This window comes from Corythoichthys intestinalis, chromosome 11 (assembly GCF_030265065.1).
Source record: "Corythoichthys intestinalis isolate RoL2023-P3 chromosome 11, ASM3026506v1, whole genome shotgun sequence".
NCBI lineage: Eukaryota > Metazoa > Chordata > Actinopteri > Syngnathiformes > Syngnathidae > Corythoichthys > Corythoichthys intestinalis.
Window position 1 is genome coordinate 42,835,273 of NC_080405.1, and position 16,422 is coordinate 42,851,694.

Below are 16,422 nucleotides of genomic sequence, written 5' to 3' on the forward strand. Positions count from 1 at the left end.
CCGCGACAGCGGGGTAAACTTTTCCCTCATTGCCTCCTGTCTCATAAAGATGGATTTTTTTGAGTCTCTGTGGGGTCTGCTCGGCGAGCAGCACGGACTCAACGGCATCGTCCGCTGCACTGGTGGTGCCGGTCGTTCTGCTTGGTCTTCCAGCCCCTGGCATCCCGGGCATCTTCTAGGTTGTTCTGCTCGGTCGTCCGCCGCCTGGCATCCTGGACGCCATTCGGTCGTCTTCCGCCGGCGCCCGGGCCTTGTGGCCCGGGCGTTCGTTGCCGTTGAATCAGGTTGCGGGTCTTACCAAATGCGCTACTGCCCTCCAGTGGCCAGTTTTATTGCTTTAAAATGGATTTTCAGCTTTGCGCTTTGGAGCTAAATTGAATCAGAAACCAGAGATGTATCTTGTCAAAAAAAAAAAACGTAAAAAAAAAAAAACTTTGGGACACTGAAATAATTAAAAATAGAACGTATTGATACGTTTTTGGGAGCAAATGAGTTAATAAAGACAAGCATTTTTCTACTTTATTCTTGTTTAAAAATAATTCGGTGGAACATATTTAAAACTTATCATAGGTTTTTTTTTCTTTCCTTTTTTAATTATACTTTGGGGGAAAACGTTTAAAAACCTGTCTGATATGTATCTCTTTCCAATGCTTAATCTGAATAAATACATTGAACACACACACAAAAAAATGGCGTTGCTACTTTGTGATTTGTCACTTACCCTGTGAGCCGCTAAAAACGAGGGATGGCTGTATATTTATACATTGATTGCACTACAATGAGCCGAAGCCTTAGCTTAGCTAAACCGTTGCTCCATACCCCAGTTTTAAATTTTAATTTGCTTGCTTGCTTCCAGCAAATAAAACACCGTTTACAATGCAGGTTGAACAAATGTAAATACTGTTCAGCAGCTTACCTGTGGTATTTATTTGAAGTAGTTGCACCTCCGGCATTTTAGCACAAGAGCGTTGAACTTTAACAAGTCTGACGATCTACAACCACGTGTTTTCCACAAGAAGTTATAAGGTTCTCTGAAAGCAAGATAATTGTACTTTTTAAAAACGTTTTCGGTGTTTCAACATAATTTTGCCGGGGAAAAAATATCATAACTCCAGCAATGCTTCTGCTTCTTTCTGAATCAATACTACATACTTAAGTTGATTTACCAATTTCCGGGTATTCTTGAACGCCGCAATAGTTGATGACGCTGTCCGGAGTGACGTCATCCCCAGCAGCCGTGAGTGAAAGCGTGCGCGCGGCTCGGAAAGGAAAGAGAAGAGTCACGCGTGATGTGTTGGCCTAGAGGTGGCTAGCTACTCGTGGGTTAAGAGTAGCCGGACAACTGTTGCTCATTTGCTTTCGAACATTTGTTTATTTTTCGGTATCCAAGCTGTTGCCGACACCTGCGTAGACGTCGCGACGCCCTGGAACGCAACAACATGCCAAATATCAAAATATTCAGCGGTAGCTCCCACCCCGACCTCTCTCAAAAGATAGCAGATCGCCTTGGTCTCGAGCTTGGAAAGGTTGTTACCAAGAAATTTAGCAACCAAGAAACATGGTAAGTTCACCGTCGCTGCTGTTCTTTATTCTATTTACAACTTGCTAGCTAACTGCGACAATACATGCTATTGCTGCGTGTAAGTCGAGAGGAGCTTTGTTTATTTTCGCTCCTGCAGCAATGTGTGCTTGAGCATTTATTCGATATCCTTTATATTCACTTTGAGGTACTAGTGAACTCAGGCCTTACTGGTGACAATGCAAAACGTTAGGTGAAGGACTGTCTTAGTAACGTTTTCCTACTCCTAAGGCCAATTTTGGCCTGCTAGTATTACCAGGTAATATTTTTGCATGCGAGTCCTAGTCACCCGATTTTGAGGATCTGCCGATACTGAGTGTCGAATTGATGCCTCAGAAATGTATTGAGGGAAAAAAAGAAAGCACATCAAAATGTTTTTGTTTTGTTTTTTAATTTGAACAAAGCTATGCCAAAATCATATCCAGGTAAAAGTTTGGTTTTTTTTATCTGTTGCTCAGGACAAAATACTGTTGCACACAAATTATGGTTGAATATTTTGTCTTACATAAATCTTTTATTTAAAAATAATAATAATAATAATAATAATCAGTAGTCATCCAATATGATAAATTGACTATTTTGCTTTTTTTTTTTTTTTTTACTACTTTGGTGTCATTGGACATTCTCTTGGATCTGCAGTTTGTTTCAGTAATAAAACATACTTTGTGCATTTTTTTTTTTTTTTCAATTTCCTTAAACTTCTGGATTTTTTTTGTTGCGTGTAGCCCTTAATTCAGTTCAGCTGGCATTGAGTAATCATGTTTCACTACCATTGACAGAGCTAGATATTAAGGATGCAACAATAATCAGTTTTATATTGAACTGTTCGATACGCCCTCTTCGCTTCAATACGCCAAAAACATTCAATCCAAATGAAAAGCTCCCAAAATAAATTTTCCGGATTCATTTTTGTCGTCTCACTCGCTAAAATGTCCGGCACAGCTTTGCCTTGAAAAAACAAATTCTGCTGCTAGCAGACCCCCTTCTCAACTCCTCCCCCAAACTGTATGAAAGGTTGGAGCTGTGGCGCACAAGGATCATTGCTCGTGAGGAAAGTCAGTAACTTAAGGAGGCGCCTTGCCGGCTTCAAAATCGTACATATCTGTTGTTTGGCAGGACTTTTGGTGAGCTTATGTGCTATCCACTCTCGTACATAACGAATTAAGATTGTCTTTCTGGATACGAACAACAAAGACCGCCAATATATCGTTGCCGACGTGGCTGCATCGCATAACCTCGGTTTGACAACAGACAGGTTAAGACCGTGGGTCACAGAACGCTAACTCACGGTTACATGATAAACAAAGAGCAGCAAATTAAGAGCGCTGTACTTCAAACTCGTCCTGTTTATGAAAGTCGATTGTCAAATGGTGGTGTTGTGCACTAATGAGCAAACGTGACTTCTGTGGTTGTTCATTTTTTCTAATGCCCGACAACAGTCACGCAAACACACTAGATATCATCAAATAGCAATCTAGATGTGCTACGTCAGATCCCATGCCATTGGCTGCATGAGCCCAGAGTGATCATGGGACGCATAGTCCAGATACTACATCGATGAATTAAAAACTGCCATGACTGAATGGAAGTTAAGCAAGCCAAATCAATCCATACCAGTGACTATAGATAATGCTGCAAATATTGTTAATTCAGTACGTAACACAGGTGGACTCGGACCACAAATTGGATGTTTTTCTCATGTGGTAAACATACCTGCTAAGAGAGTTAGAGCAGTTAACAGTGTGCCCCGCCTCACTTTACAAACAGTGAAGATTGTTCTCAGTACTTTTATACAAAATTTCTTCAGATCAGTAAGAAGTAAGCACATAAATATTATGCACTCTAATGCATGTTTATATGATTATATTGTTATTTTTGCTTGTTGGCAAAATAAAATTAAAAAAAACTTGTATTTTTTGTTTCAGAGCATTGAATGTATTGAATCAAATCTAAAATCCATCGTAACGAAAATCGTACCGAACCGTGACTTAACTGTATTGTTGCATCCCTACTAGATATCCAATTTGACTGGGGGTTGGGGCGGCAGTGATCAAACTATCGAAAATGAATTGGACGTCTGATAGTGATAAACTCATTTCAATTCGCAGCAGAAGCTTGTTTTTCTGTTTATTAGGTTTTTTTTGTAGAATATCCTGGAATGATTTCCTGACCAATGTATCGATAATCATTGTATTGCTATATCGTCAGATCGTTATCGTGAGCTTTGTATCGCAAATCGTATCGTATCGTGAGGTACCAAGAGGTTCCCACTCCTACTCGTGAGGATAAGTGGTTCAGAAGATGAATGAATGCTCAAATGGGTTACCATAACAAATAATTGAGCTCCCTCCATTTTAACCCAGCACATGTAATGCTTAGCAATTGTTTATTCTGTCTCCCGCCACTGTGTTTGCTTAGCTCTCTGCTGCTAAGTGATGTTTGTCTTGTCACCTCTGTAAATCCCCCCACAGCGTGGAAATAGGCGAGAGTGTACGAGGAGAGGACGTCTACATCGTCCAGAGCGGCTGCGGGGAGATCAATGATAATTTGATGGAGCTGCTCATCATGATCAACGCCTGCAAGATAGCATCCGCTTCCAGAGTCACCGCCGTCATCCCCTGCTTTCCGTACGCCCGCCAGGACAAGAAGGACAAGGTGGGGGTGAGGGACATCTGTCTAATTTTTTCCGTCATGCTGTTTGCCATCCGACGTCATGATGAAAAGCCAATGGCCATGTCCATGCACTCAACGCTGCATTTGGGTTTGTTTCCTGCTGGTTTCTTCCCTCTCATCTGTTTTGGTTGCTAGCTTATTTCACATTGATGTTTTTATTCTGTGTTGTGTACCATAAGCAACATGCGCATATTCCAGGGTTGTGTGTCCCCAAAGAATTTATAATAAAACATCAAAAAGCATTAGCCCGTTCCTGCACAAATGATGAAATAATTATTATTTGAAAAATTGGAATTTAAACCGAAGAACAACATCCACCTGCAATGATATGCAGATGCTTGAACACAATCAAAAAAGTGTGTTTTAAAAAAAAAAAAAAAAAGGTATAAAAACTGCACCGATAGCATTTTTTGGCTCAAGATTCCAACACCCGGAATAAAATTAGATGTATACTCTACCTATACTCTACCGATTTTTCATAACTTTTTAATACACATTTTTTGGGGAACACACTGCTTCTCTTGTTTTGCCATCTATGATTGCTTATATTTCACCAGCTCATATATTTGTATTTTGCTATTTTTAATTGTGTCTTGAAATATTCATATTTGCATTATTGAGTAGATGTAGGGCTGCAGCTATCGAATATTTTAGTCATCGAGTAACCGACTGAAAATTCTATCGATTAATCGGATAAAACTTTTTTTTTTTTTAGGTAAAGAGCAATTATAAATATGAGAAAACAAGACATTTCATACAATATTGAACCACTTTCAGTCAATCAATGTCTTTATACTCGATGTAGATTGTTAAAAACAGCCAACCATTGCATCTCAGATGTGACTAGAATGACTAGAATAAAAAAATAAGACAAATTCACTGCTTTCACTCAAAAAACTTTTAGATCTTATAAAATCATATATATATATATTTCTTACCTAAAAATGCCATTACGATTGATAACACACATCACTTAAAAGTTAGGTGTTTTTCCCACGTGTTTCATTTGAATTTCCATTTGTGTCAAGCTATTTTTAAGTTCTAGTTAAGTTTTAAGTTAATCTAACCTGTAAGTCCTGATAGGATTTTGAGTTTTTGCAGTGTTCAAAATAAATGTATTGTAACATATCAGGTTATAATATGGCGGGGATATTTGCATGCGTTCCTGAATGCACCGCGTGACGTGCGGAGGTAAGGGAGGTGCGGGAGAGCGAGAAACGTGCCTTCTTCTGCAGACAGCAGTCGTGTGTTGGTTGTTCCACAAGTTCCCAAAAAATAAATAATTGCAAACTAACGAAGCGGGTGACTCTTTGTCAACGTTACAGTATGATACCTGCTGTATTTGAGCACATTAGGGACCAGTGCTACTTGGTGTTTTATCTAGCAATGACTACTGAGCTAAAACTGACAGTTAGCATTAGTTTTTATTTTACACCCTTATCACTCTACAGTACTATGTTTTCACAGATTAAATAAAGCCTGTATGTAAGACATGTTAGCCACGCATCGACAGTGGTCAAAATCAATAGCAATCTAGCCTTCCGCAGGGCTAACGTTACGTGAGCGAGTGACAGTAACGTTAATCATATTTATCCTCCTCTCTATTTATTAGCGCTGAGAGGTCTACTGCTTTATGATGGTGGCTGTTTACTAACGCAGCTGACTCTGTCATTTCGCATCTAGTTCAACATACATTTGATATCTATGAGACGATTCAAACTACCTGCTACCACCGTAATATGCTCTGCGTAGCATCATGCGGGCTAGTTTTTAGAAACGTTGGCGTAGTTTGTAGCGGCTGTCGGCTGCAGTAGGGTTTTTTTTTTGTTTTTTTTAATTGCTTCTTCCTCTACGCACGTGACATCAGCGCGTTGTCCCGCATTAAAAAGTAGTCCGGGCAAAACTTGATGCTTAAAGCAAAATTAAACGATTCCTCGAGGTGAATAAAATTACTCGTTTTTAAACTCGAGTTGCTCGAGTACGGTATTCGTTTCAGCTCTAAACAAATGCAATCCAAATTTTACATTATTACTAAAGGGACATGGAATATTATACCTTTCAAGGCCCTCGGCCACTACAGTGGACATCTTTTGTGAATCATTAGCTTAACTCATTCTCTACTAGCCCAGGTCACAAAGTATGTGTTGTTTAGTAAAAGAGGGAAATTGATATTGAAAACATCTATTGCCGTCAATGGCAGCCAAAGAGTTAAGCCATGTGAGGTCACAAGAGATTCGTAAAACAAAACTAAATAAATAAATACTAGAGATCGACCGATATGAGTTTTTCTGGACCGATATGATACCGATTATTAGTAGTTAGAGGGGCAGATAGCCGATATTCATTTGCAATAAAAGAGTAAAAACTGGCATAAAAAATGAATAATGCAAACACTGAACTTCATTGAAATGCTTAAAGCATGTTTATAGAATCACACAAATAAAAATAAAAAAATAGCTCCAGAAGTGCCAGAATTTCCTAGACTCCGAAACAACCCTTATAAAGTTGAACAAAAGGTTAAATAAAAAGCTCTCTGGCAAAAAAAAGGGTTGTTAAAAAAAAAGTTTTATACATGTTACTGTCCCACGGCGTCACCTTCAATTATTTTTAAACAGCAATAACGTAGAAAAATGCTTCTTTTTTAAATGCTTCATTGAGTGGGTCCACTCAAATCCGCACACTGCTGAGAACAGCCAAGCACACTCACACAATAAGTTGCCACACACATGAATGTTTAGTAAGCTAAACGATGATTGACACATTCAGCATCTTTGAAGGTAGTGCTTCCAAGCTTCTCTGGCAAGATCAAAGCTTCAACGCCTGTCAATCATCGTTAACTTTACCAAGCAAAACTCGCAGTGCACTGCTGACCAAGAAAAGCAGCAGGAGAGAGAGTGAGGCTGTACGAGCATGAAGCAGAAAAACATAAATACATTTTTAAAAATTAAAAACGCAGTCCTTTTCGCCCAATTCCGATCCTCTGAAAAATGGTGCGATCCCTAGTTTTAGATATTTTTTCATATCGGGCGGTCAGATTTAATTTTTTTTTTTTTTTTTTTTTTTTTTTTTTTTTTTTTTTTATAAAGTGGGTACCCATATACGTCCAATTTCCAAATATCGGCCAGCCGATATATTGGTCTTATCTCTAATAAATGCAATTCCCAAATCAAAATATATACACGTCACGCTTACTTCAAATTATTTTTTGAAGTTTTCATTTTGAATTTTATTATTGATTTTTTTTTATTACTCATGGCTTTTTTTTTTTTTTTTTTTTCTTTCTTTTTTTTTTTTTTTTTTTTTTTTTTTAAAGCCATATTTCCATTTATTGCTATTTTAAAATTTTCCTTCTCCCAAAATGGATCCTTCAATTAGTTTAGTCATTGTATTCAAAATTATTGTATTTTTTTATTGCCTATTGCGAAATACATGCGGGCAACACTAATTACTACAATTGGATGTTAAATGGGGCCAGCAAAATAGTGTCCACTGTGCCGCAACTTTGAGGCGCCGCCCAATATCAGTATAAGGAAAACGTTTAAGAAAAATGATAATTCGTGCATGAAAGGGTTTAAAAATAAGATGCTAAGTTCTCACTTCACTGCTATTTTTAGCTTGAAGTCCTGCTTGGCAGTCATCTTTTTCCTCGTCACTTAACAGATCTATTTTCATTGCAGAGCCGTGCCCCCATCTCTGCCAAGTTGGTGGCCAACATGCTGTCCGTGTCAGGTGCTGACCACATCATCACTATGGACTTGCATGCCTCACAAATACAGGTGAACATTTACATGGCACAATGAAGGTGCATGTCTTTTCCACACTGGTTCCAGTGAGTGTAGTGTATTTTACAAGGTTTACTCACATAATAATACATTTGGAATTCTTGTCTTGACAGTTGCATACTTGGCTGTTTTAGGACGTAGTCATACTTCGCCAGTTTCAGACATGCTTTTTAGCACAATATAGACTCCCTGCATACCTGTTGTCTATCAGGGATTCTTCGATATCCCGGTGGACAACCTCTATGCAGAGCCCGCTGTGTTAAAGTGGATTAAAGAAAATATACCTGAGTGGAAGAACTGTACTATCGTCTCACCGGATGCTGGAGGAGCAAAAAGGTGAGCTTCATGTAGCCCCTTTAATTTCTACTGAAGTGGAAACTTTTGGTCTGAGATGGTTGAGTTTAACAGGGAGGTAATATTTTCTTCGCTTTTCACATTAGCTGTAACTCACCTACTTCCCCTTCTCATTGCAGGGTCACTTCCATAGCAGACAGGTTAAATGTGGACTTTGCTCTCATCCATAAAGAGCGGAAAAAGGCGAACGAGGTTGACCGCATGGTACTCGTCGGGGATGTGACGGCTCGAGTTGCCATCCTCGTAGATGACATGGCAGACACCTGTGGGACCATCTGCCATGCTGCTGACAAGTAAGCCTTTTGCATGATGGCAATTCCGTTCTGTCTGGATTGTGTTTGATAACGTTTTTTAGCAAATCAGGAAAAAGACACTAGGGGTTTACCTGATCCAATCACATGATCGGAAATCAGGCCAATCGTGCCATTTTTCAGAGGATTGGAGTCGGGTGAAAAAAAATGGGCTTTTATTAAAAAATATATATTTGTTTTTCTGCTTCATGCTTGTACATCCTCTCACTCCTGCTGCTTTTCTTGGGGGCAGTTTACATGGCGACTCTGCGACACAAAGACGCAATGACTGAGTTGCAGACTCGCCTCGCGTGCATATGGTGTCGGCGAAGACGAAAAATTCTGAATCCTGCCTCTAAAGTGGAAGAATCCGATTGGGGGGGTTGAGGGGGACTTCCTCGGCATGCATATCAAAGGCTCCTGCGGCGCGAGACCGTGCTGTTAACGTCAGCACTCGTAGACGTCACATTGGGCGTGCACAGCGGTGCTAGTCTAGAGCTGAAATGAATACTCGAGCAACTCGAGTAAGTCGAGTTTAAAAACTGATCCGAGTAATTTTATTCACCTCGAGTAATCGTTTATTTTGCCAGCTCTAAGCATCACGTTTTGCTCGGACTACTTTTAATGCGGGACAACGCGCTGATGTCACGTGCGTGGAGGAAGAAGCAAAAAAAAAAACTTACTGCAGCCGACAACCGCTACAAACGACGCCGACGTTGCTAAATACTATCCCGCACATGCTACGTTAGTTGCAGCTAGCGTCTGACGAGTCTCATAGAGATCACATGTATGTTGAACTAGATGCACAATGACAGACTAGGCCGCGTCTGGGCAGCGTTGGCAAACAGCCGCCATCTTAAAGCAGCAGAGCGCTAAGCGCTAATAAAGAGCGCTAAGCGCTAATATATAAGATTAACCCCTTAACGCCGAATGTCGCGATTCGGCATCATACCGTTCCCGCTTTGAAAGCGGCCAAAATATCGTCTGCCTTTGTTCACTGCCGGTACATTAATGTCAAACACATGCCTAGGAACCTTTTTCAAGCATTAGTTTCAGTCGTGTCCGTCCAGAGACAACACCGCTTCCTTTTCCGGACCGTGATATTCAAGATGAAAGCCACGTCGAAGTCCTGCGCACCAACTTGACTAATTCATTCAATTCAAGGTAAGTCAGCTAAAATAAAAAAATATGTACCGTCTTATTGTGTACTTGTGTTGCTAACACGATGAGATAGAGTTTCTATGATGAGTATTTTTGAAGCTCTATGACGATTTTGGTTTGTAGCGATATCGCTACAGCCGGCATCATCGGAAAAGCACCTCCCCCCTCCCCCGCCACCCCGCAAACGTAAATGCGTTGTTTGTCGAAGGTTTGCAACACTCGCACGCGTTTTATCTATAAACTATCACTCTCGTTATCATCTGTAAACATTACAAAAGTAATGTGTTGCATAAAAAAGGGCATTTGTGGTTACTATTTTTCTGTAGAACAAATAAATGAACGCATCCTTTATATGCAACGGTGCACACGGGTGCCTCCATGTCGTTCCACTTTTAGACACGTTTTATTCAGACATTGCCACACTTATTGTCATCTGTAGACATAATAAACATAACGTGTTGCATAAACAATGTCATTGCTATTGATTTATTTTTCTTATTTCTATATAATGAAAAATGAACACAGCATGAGCTGATAACTACCAAACAGAAGCAAATGTATGTATGTTGATGGTTTTCAACACATTTTGTTTTGAAATTATAACAGTAATTTCTTTACCTTATTTTTCTGCAGAAATACAAATGAATGCAGCAGCTTTTTACGCAAAGCTAGCACACCGGGCCAAACCACCTCCTGTTGAGAGTGCTCTCAGTGAGAGTGAGGGCTGCGATGAGGAGTACAATCCTAATAAAGCAAGTGAAGGTGAGTTTGTGTCAAGTTTGAGCTTGTTTTACATCTATGGATGTAACTATGTGAACACACTGAAAAGATAAAAATGTTTGGTGTTTCCTAAAGTGATTTGTTATTTTCTGCACCAGGTGATGAAAGCAGCAGCAATGACTCTACAGTGGACATTAGCAGCAGTGAGGAAGATGATGATGATCCGCCTCATCCACCTCCAACCACCAGTGCTGCACCTGCAAGACTTGCAAGAGCTACATCAAGGGCAGATCGAGCCTAAAGCAATATATATTTAAAAAAAAGCCATACAAATAGGGATGCAAGATTTTTGTACTGTGCGACACAAGAGGTCTGGTGCACTCATTTGACATATTCACAGGGAAAATGGATCCGGTACCAGGCCAACCAGACATAGGAGCCAGTGGTAACATTGTGCTCAAGCTTGCACAAGTCATTCATCCTGCTGTTCTTTGATAACTGGTTCTCATCTGTAGATCTGTTTGTTGCTCTTGCAAAAAAGGGCATACCTGCACTTGGGACCGTGCAGCACAATCGCCTGCGTGGGTGCTGTTTCAGTGCGGACTCAAAGATGAAGAAGAAGCGAAGAGGGACATTTGAAGAGCAAGAGGCTCTTGTGGACAATGTCTGCATAAGAGCAGTCAAATGGTTTGACAATAGAGGGGTGATTGTTGCCAGCACATTTGCCAGTGCCCTGCCTGTTATGATAAAAATCATCTTTTATTTATTTATTGATTTACATCATATGTCTTCTAGTCTGACTAAAAATGTGATGTACATCTGTGTTTAAACAAGAACAATAATTGTTTTTCAGAATTTCACAAGCAGTGAAAAAAGATGTTGCGATAAAAGTGTGTTCAGACCTGAGATGGGTATGTGCCTTTTTTGCCATTTGTTTTCCTTTATTGCCTGTTGTCGCTAATCGGCATCATACCTAAATGTACGACTATTTTATGGGCTATATTCAAATTAACACTTTCAATTTAATTTAGCATCTATTTGAAAGTAAAAACACACCCCAATTATTTTTTTTATCATTGGAAAAAAATTTAGGCATTAAGGGGTTAACGTTACTGTCACTACTAGCTCATCTTACGTTAGCCCTGCAGAGGGCTAGGTTTCAATTAATTAAGACCACTTTCGATGCGTGGCTAACGTGTCTTACATACAGGCTTTAACATAACATAGCGTTGTGGAGTGATGAGGGTGTCAAATAAAAATTCAATAATGCTAACTATCAGTTTTAGCTCAGTAGTCATTGCTGGATAAAACACCAAGTAGCACTAGTCCCTAATGTGCTCCAATACAGCCTGTATCATACATTTATTTTGAACAGTGCAAAAACTCAAAATCCTATCAGGACTTACAGTTTAGACTAACTTAAAACTTAACTAGAACTTAAAAATGGCTTGACACAAATAGAAATTCAATTGAAAAACGTGGGAAAAAATCCTAACTTTTAAGTGATGTGTGTTATCAAGCGTAAAGGCATTTTTAGGTGTGTGTGTATACATATATATATATATATATATATATATGTATATATATATACATATGTATATATTTTTTAAAATAAGATCTAAAGGTTTTTTGAGTGAAAGCAGTGAATTAGTCTTTTTGTTAAATTCTAGTTACATCTGAGATGCAATTGTTGGCTGTTTTCAACAATATACATAAAAAATAAAGACATTGATTGACTGAAAATGATAAAATGTCTTGTTTTCTCATGTATATCTATAATTGCTCTTCACCTAAAAATATATTTGTTTTATCCGATTACTCGATTAATCGATAGAATTTTCAGTCGATTATTCGATTACTAAAATATTCGATAGCTGCAGCCCTAGGTGCTACTAAACATTAAAAAAAGATAATATGGCGGAATGTCGGCTTAATTTAATGCTTTAATAATATTTTTTAATTAAATATGTTGAACATTTCAATTTTTGTGCATTTTTGAACAAAAGAAAAATGACATTGCTTTGAGTGGGCGGGGATATTTTTTTCCGGGCTGAGGGAGCTTGGTGGGGTCAAAGTGCATCATTTTCGGTCACCCAGTAAATCTGCACTGCCCCCTAGGGCCTGGCATGAATACAACATCGTTTTCATGCGGAATCGCGACATTGTTCATACTGTAACTTGGGACTTAGGACGGACTTGCAGTCTACTTTAGTGCTGCAATGATTAATAGATTAACCCGAGTAATTCGATTAGAAAAAAAGATTTGAATTCAATTTTGCTGCTTCGAGTATTCGTTTAATTGAAGTGGTGTTGTAATGGATTGTTTTGAAAGCGTTTGCATTTGGTTTTATTGATTTGGGTGAATACACACCCCTCTAGTGGCAACAGTGAATATGATATAACTCATTTCACATGGCTCCCTGTTAAGACCAACATAAGCTAAGTTTTTGTTTGAGCTAATGTTTTTTTTTAATGCATTTGTAATTTATAGGTATATTTAGCAGTTTTTTGTGGGAATACGTGTTTGAACCATTTGTTTAGAGCATTGTTAAAAAAAAAAAAAGTTGGCATTTTATAGCATTTAAGCTTGCAGACTTTTGCTACAGTATGTAAGTTAGCCAATTTTTCTTTTGTTGTACTTAGATCCTCATTTATTTATATCAGCTCGGGTATTTTAATTTTTTATGTTCCTTATCCAATTACTCGATTATTCAAACTAATTCCTCGATTAATCAACTACTAAAATAATTGATAGTTGCATCCCTAATTTATTTCCATCCACTTCTAAAAAGTGGACCTTAAGTTGGATATCTTGACTATTGAATATCAAACAGTGTTTCATGACCCCTTTGTCATTTATTTATTTATTTATTTTGCATTTTAGATTGATTTCTGCCGGTGCCACAAAAGTGTACGCCATCCTGACTCACGGCATCTTCTCCGGGCCTGCGATTTCTCGCATCAATAACGCTTGCTTTGAAGCTGTTGTGGTCACTAATACAATACCCCAGGAAGAGAAAATGAGGCATTGTCCCAAAATACAGGTAATCATTAGTCTGTCTGTTGGTCCATCTCGACCAATGCAGTGGTGGTTCAGTTTTCTTCTGTAGTGTCGACTTTTGAATTAATAATTTCTGCCGCCAAAGCCAAAAAAACTTTGGCCGATTTAAGATTTGTCACCATTTAAATGCAGGGCACATGATGTGCCAACCAGCTCAATGCCATGCTGCCCCGAGTACAGATATTTGGCAAGAAATATGATCACAATATGTTAGCCTCTGTAGCTGGAGTGAGGCTATTTTTACTTCAAACTCATTTTCATTACAAACTTGCCAAGAGGTCATTCCCTCCTTCAGAAACATGTTTCCTGTAGACGATGTTGTGCGCTAGAAAGAAATTAAACAATGTAAACGATTGGGACATCCCTTATTTAAGACCATGGTTTGAGAACTTCTGATTACTCGGAAGGTAGTAATGCTTGATTTTAGGGTAATACATAAAGATCCCGATCGATCGGGTCCGATCACGTCATTTTCAAAGTATCGGAATCGGCAAAAAAATATCGGACATACCTTTTTTTTAATATATATAAATTTTTTAATTAAATCATTTTGTAATTGTATTTAACATTACAGACAAAATGTCTTACACTCATCCAGAGTCTTTAGTTTTGGCTTAAAGTAGGGCTATCAAATTTATCACGTTAACGGCGGTAATTAATTTTTTTTTAAATTAATCGCGTTAAAATATTTAACGTAATTAACGCATGCGCTGCACGACCTACTCACGCATTGTCGCGTGCAATCTATAATGGCGCCGTTTTACCTATATATAGAGCTAAAAGGCAGCGTAAAATGAGTAGAGTGAATTTTGGCGGTCTTTGGAGCCTTTTTTTAATTGGCTAAAGCCTAACAACAATTAGAAATATCGTGGGAAGCAATGTGGGGAAACAAGGTAGTAGTTGATCTTTTTCTTAACACCCTATGTTATTTCCCAACGCAGAGAAGATATATCAATTGGTGCCACTACACACAGTCATGGTTGCACTTCCCATCATGCATTTGGGCAGAACAGTTAAATGGCTACAGTATCATTTACTGAAAGCTCAACAAATATACTAGATGGCAATATTTTGTCACAATATACAAAGTCACATTTATCCTTTAAGAATTACAAGTCTTTCTATCCGTGGATCCCGCTCACCGAAAGAATGCTAACAATGTAAATGCCATCTTGAGGATTTATTGTCATAATAAACAAATGCAGTACTTATGTACTGTATGTTGAATGTATATATTTGTCCGAGTTTTATAATTTTTTTTCTTAATGCATTGCCAAAATGTATATGATTGGGAAAAATTATCGGGAATGATTGGAATTGAATCGGGAGCGAAAAAAAAGCAATCGGATCGGGAAATATCGGGATTGGCAGATACTCAAACTAAAACGATCGGGATCGGATCGGGAGCAGAAAAACATGATCAGAACAACCCTAGTAATACAGTTATATTTCTTCTTTGTTTATCTATTTTCACACCAGGGAAGGAAAAAAAAAAATGTCCAGAAAATGACATGTTCTCCTCTTCCAGGTTATCGACATCTCCATGATCCTTGCAGAGGCCATCCGGAGAACCCACAATGGCGAGTCGGTGTCGTACCTATTTAGCCACGTCCCCTTGTAATGGTGTCTACTGTCCGACCAAAAATAAATGAAGAGGCATTTCCCCCCCTACCCCTGAAAACGCAACTGTTACGGAAGTTCCCTATTACAAGGGATGGCACGAACTATCATGTCTGTTACATGCATCCTCCTCACTTGTACATTGTTTCTCACAAGTGGAGCACCACATAGACAAGGGGTGCCCAAGTCCGGTCCTCGAGAGCCCCTATCCAGCTTGTTTTCCATGTATCCATCCTTTAACACACCTGAATCAAATGGTTAGCTGATCAGCAAGCTCTGTAGGAGCCTGATAACAATCCTGATTATTTGATTCAGGTGTGTTGGAGGAGGGAGACATGGAAAACAAGCTGGATAAGCGCTCTCGAGGACCGGACTTGGGCTTCCCTGCTGTAAATTATCCGAATTGAGCTACTGAAAAATGTTTCCTTTGATCTTCAAGTTTTTATAGCTGTAACTAACCGGTAATTCATCCTTTTCCCGCCCGTTCTTTTTTGTTGGGATTTTGTATCATAATTCCAAACTGTACTGTTTACTTACAGTAAGTAGGTACCGTTTATTCAGGTACATGTTTTTAAGAAAACCAAATAGTTTTTCCAATTTTTAATCATTTATGAAGCACAGACATGTGCCAAATGGACATAAAATTAGTAGTGACCAATGTGAGGAGTTCGTCCAATGTTCCATTTTGGCCATTCTATTTTTTTCATGATGATGGTATTTAATTTACTTCATTGAATATGTCACGCCAGTTTTTTCCCCCAAAAACTATTTTCTACACCCGCTTGTGTCTTTCGCATTGACATGTCTTGGTTACTGCATTGGTTTATGTCCATGTTTAGTTACATTTTAAATAAAAAAACAATATTGAATACGTGTGTGTTACTTTTGGTTAACACTTGATGCACAAATGATTTTTTTTTTAACCTTTACAGGGAACTCATTGGCTGTAGTTGACGGCGTTAGACTTCCAATCTATTTTGACTCGGAGGGGCGAGTGAACATTCGACGTGGTAGTGCAAATACAAATAACTGACTATTGATTTTTTTTTTTTTTTTTTTTTTTTTATTATGGGATCAAATATACTCAGAGACCCCATTTCAGTATGGCTACTGCACTTTTTTTTTCTTTGGTGATACTTTTGACAACCCAGTTATAGACTGCTCATCTACCTGCAATAATCC

General features: G+C 38.7%; 1 protein-coding gene across 2 annotated transcripts; it reads left to right on the forward strand.

Moving 5' to 3' along the window:
• The first annotated feature begins 1,202 nt into the window (after positions 1-1,202).
• prps1b (phosphoribosyl pyrophosphate synthetase 1B) lies at positions 1,203-16,112 on the forward strand. 2 transcript variants are annotated; one of them, XM_057849453.1, is made up of 7 exons: positions 1,203-1,561; positions 4,051-4,240; positions 7,930-8,028; positions 8,246-8,370; positions 8,508-8,681; positions 13,444-13,603; positions 15,149-16,112. In XM_057849453.1, the coding sequence occupies exons 1-7, from the start codon at positions 1,440-1,442 to the stop codon at positions 15,239-15,241; spliced, it is 963 nt and encodes a 320-aa protein (XP_057705436.1). In that variant the 5' UTR covers positions 1,203-1,439; the 3' UTR covers positions 15,242-16,112. The 2 variants fall into 2 exon arrangements, with proteins under 2 accessions (XP_057705436.1, XP_057705438.1); XM_057849455.1 differs by having other exon boundaries at positions 1,204-1,561; positions 4,051-4,234; positions 15,149-16,111.
• The last annotated feature ends 310 nt before the right edge of the window (positions 16,113-16,422 follow it).

Excerpts from the sequence above, each read along its gene's own strand:
- prps1b (XM_057849453.1), top strand. The coding sequence starts at position 1,440 with ATGCCAAATATCAAAATATTCAGCGGTAGCTCCCACCCCGACCTCTCT. Across the intron at positions 4,241-7,929 it reads ACAAGAAGGACAAGGTGGGG|AGCCGTGCCCCCATCTCTGC; the intron begins GTGAGGGACATC and ends TTTTCATTGCAG. Across the intron at positions 8,371-8,507 it reads GATGCTGGAGGAGCAAAAAG|GGTCACTTCCATAGCAGACA; the intron begins GTGAGCTTCATG and ends TTCTCATTGCAG.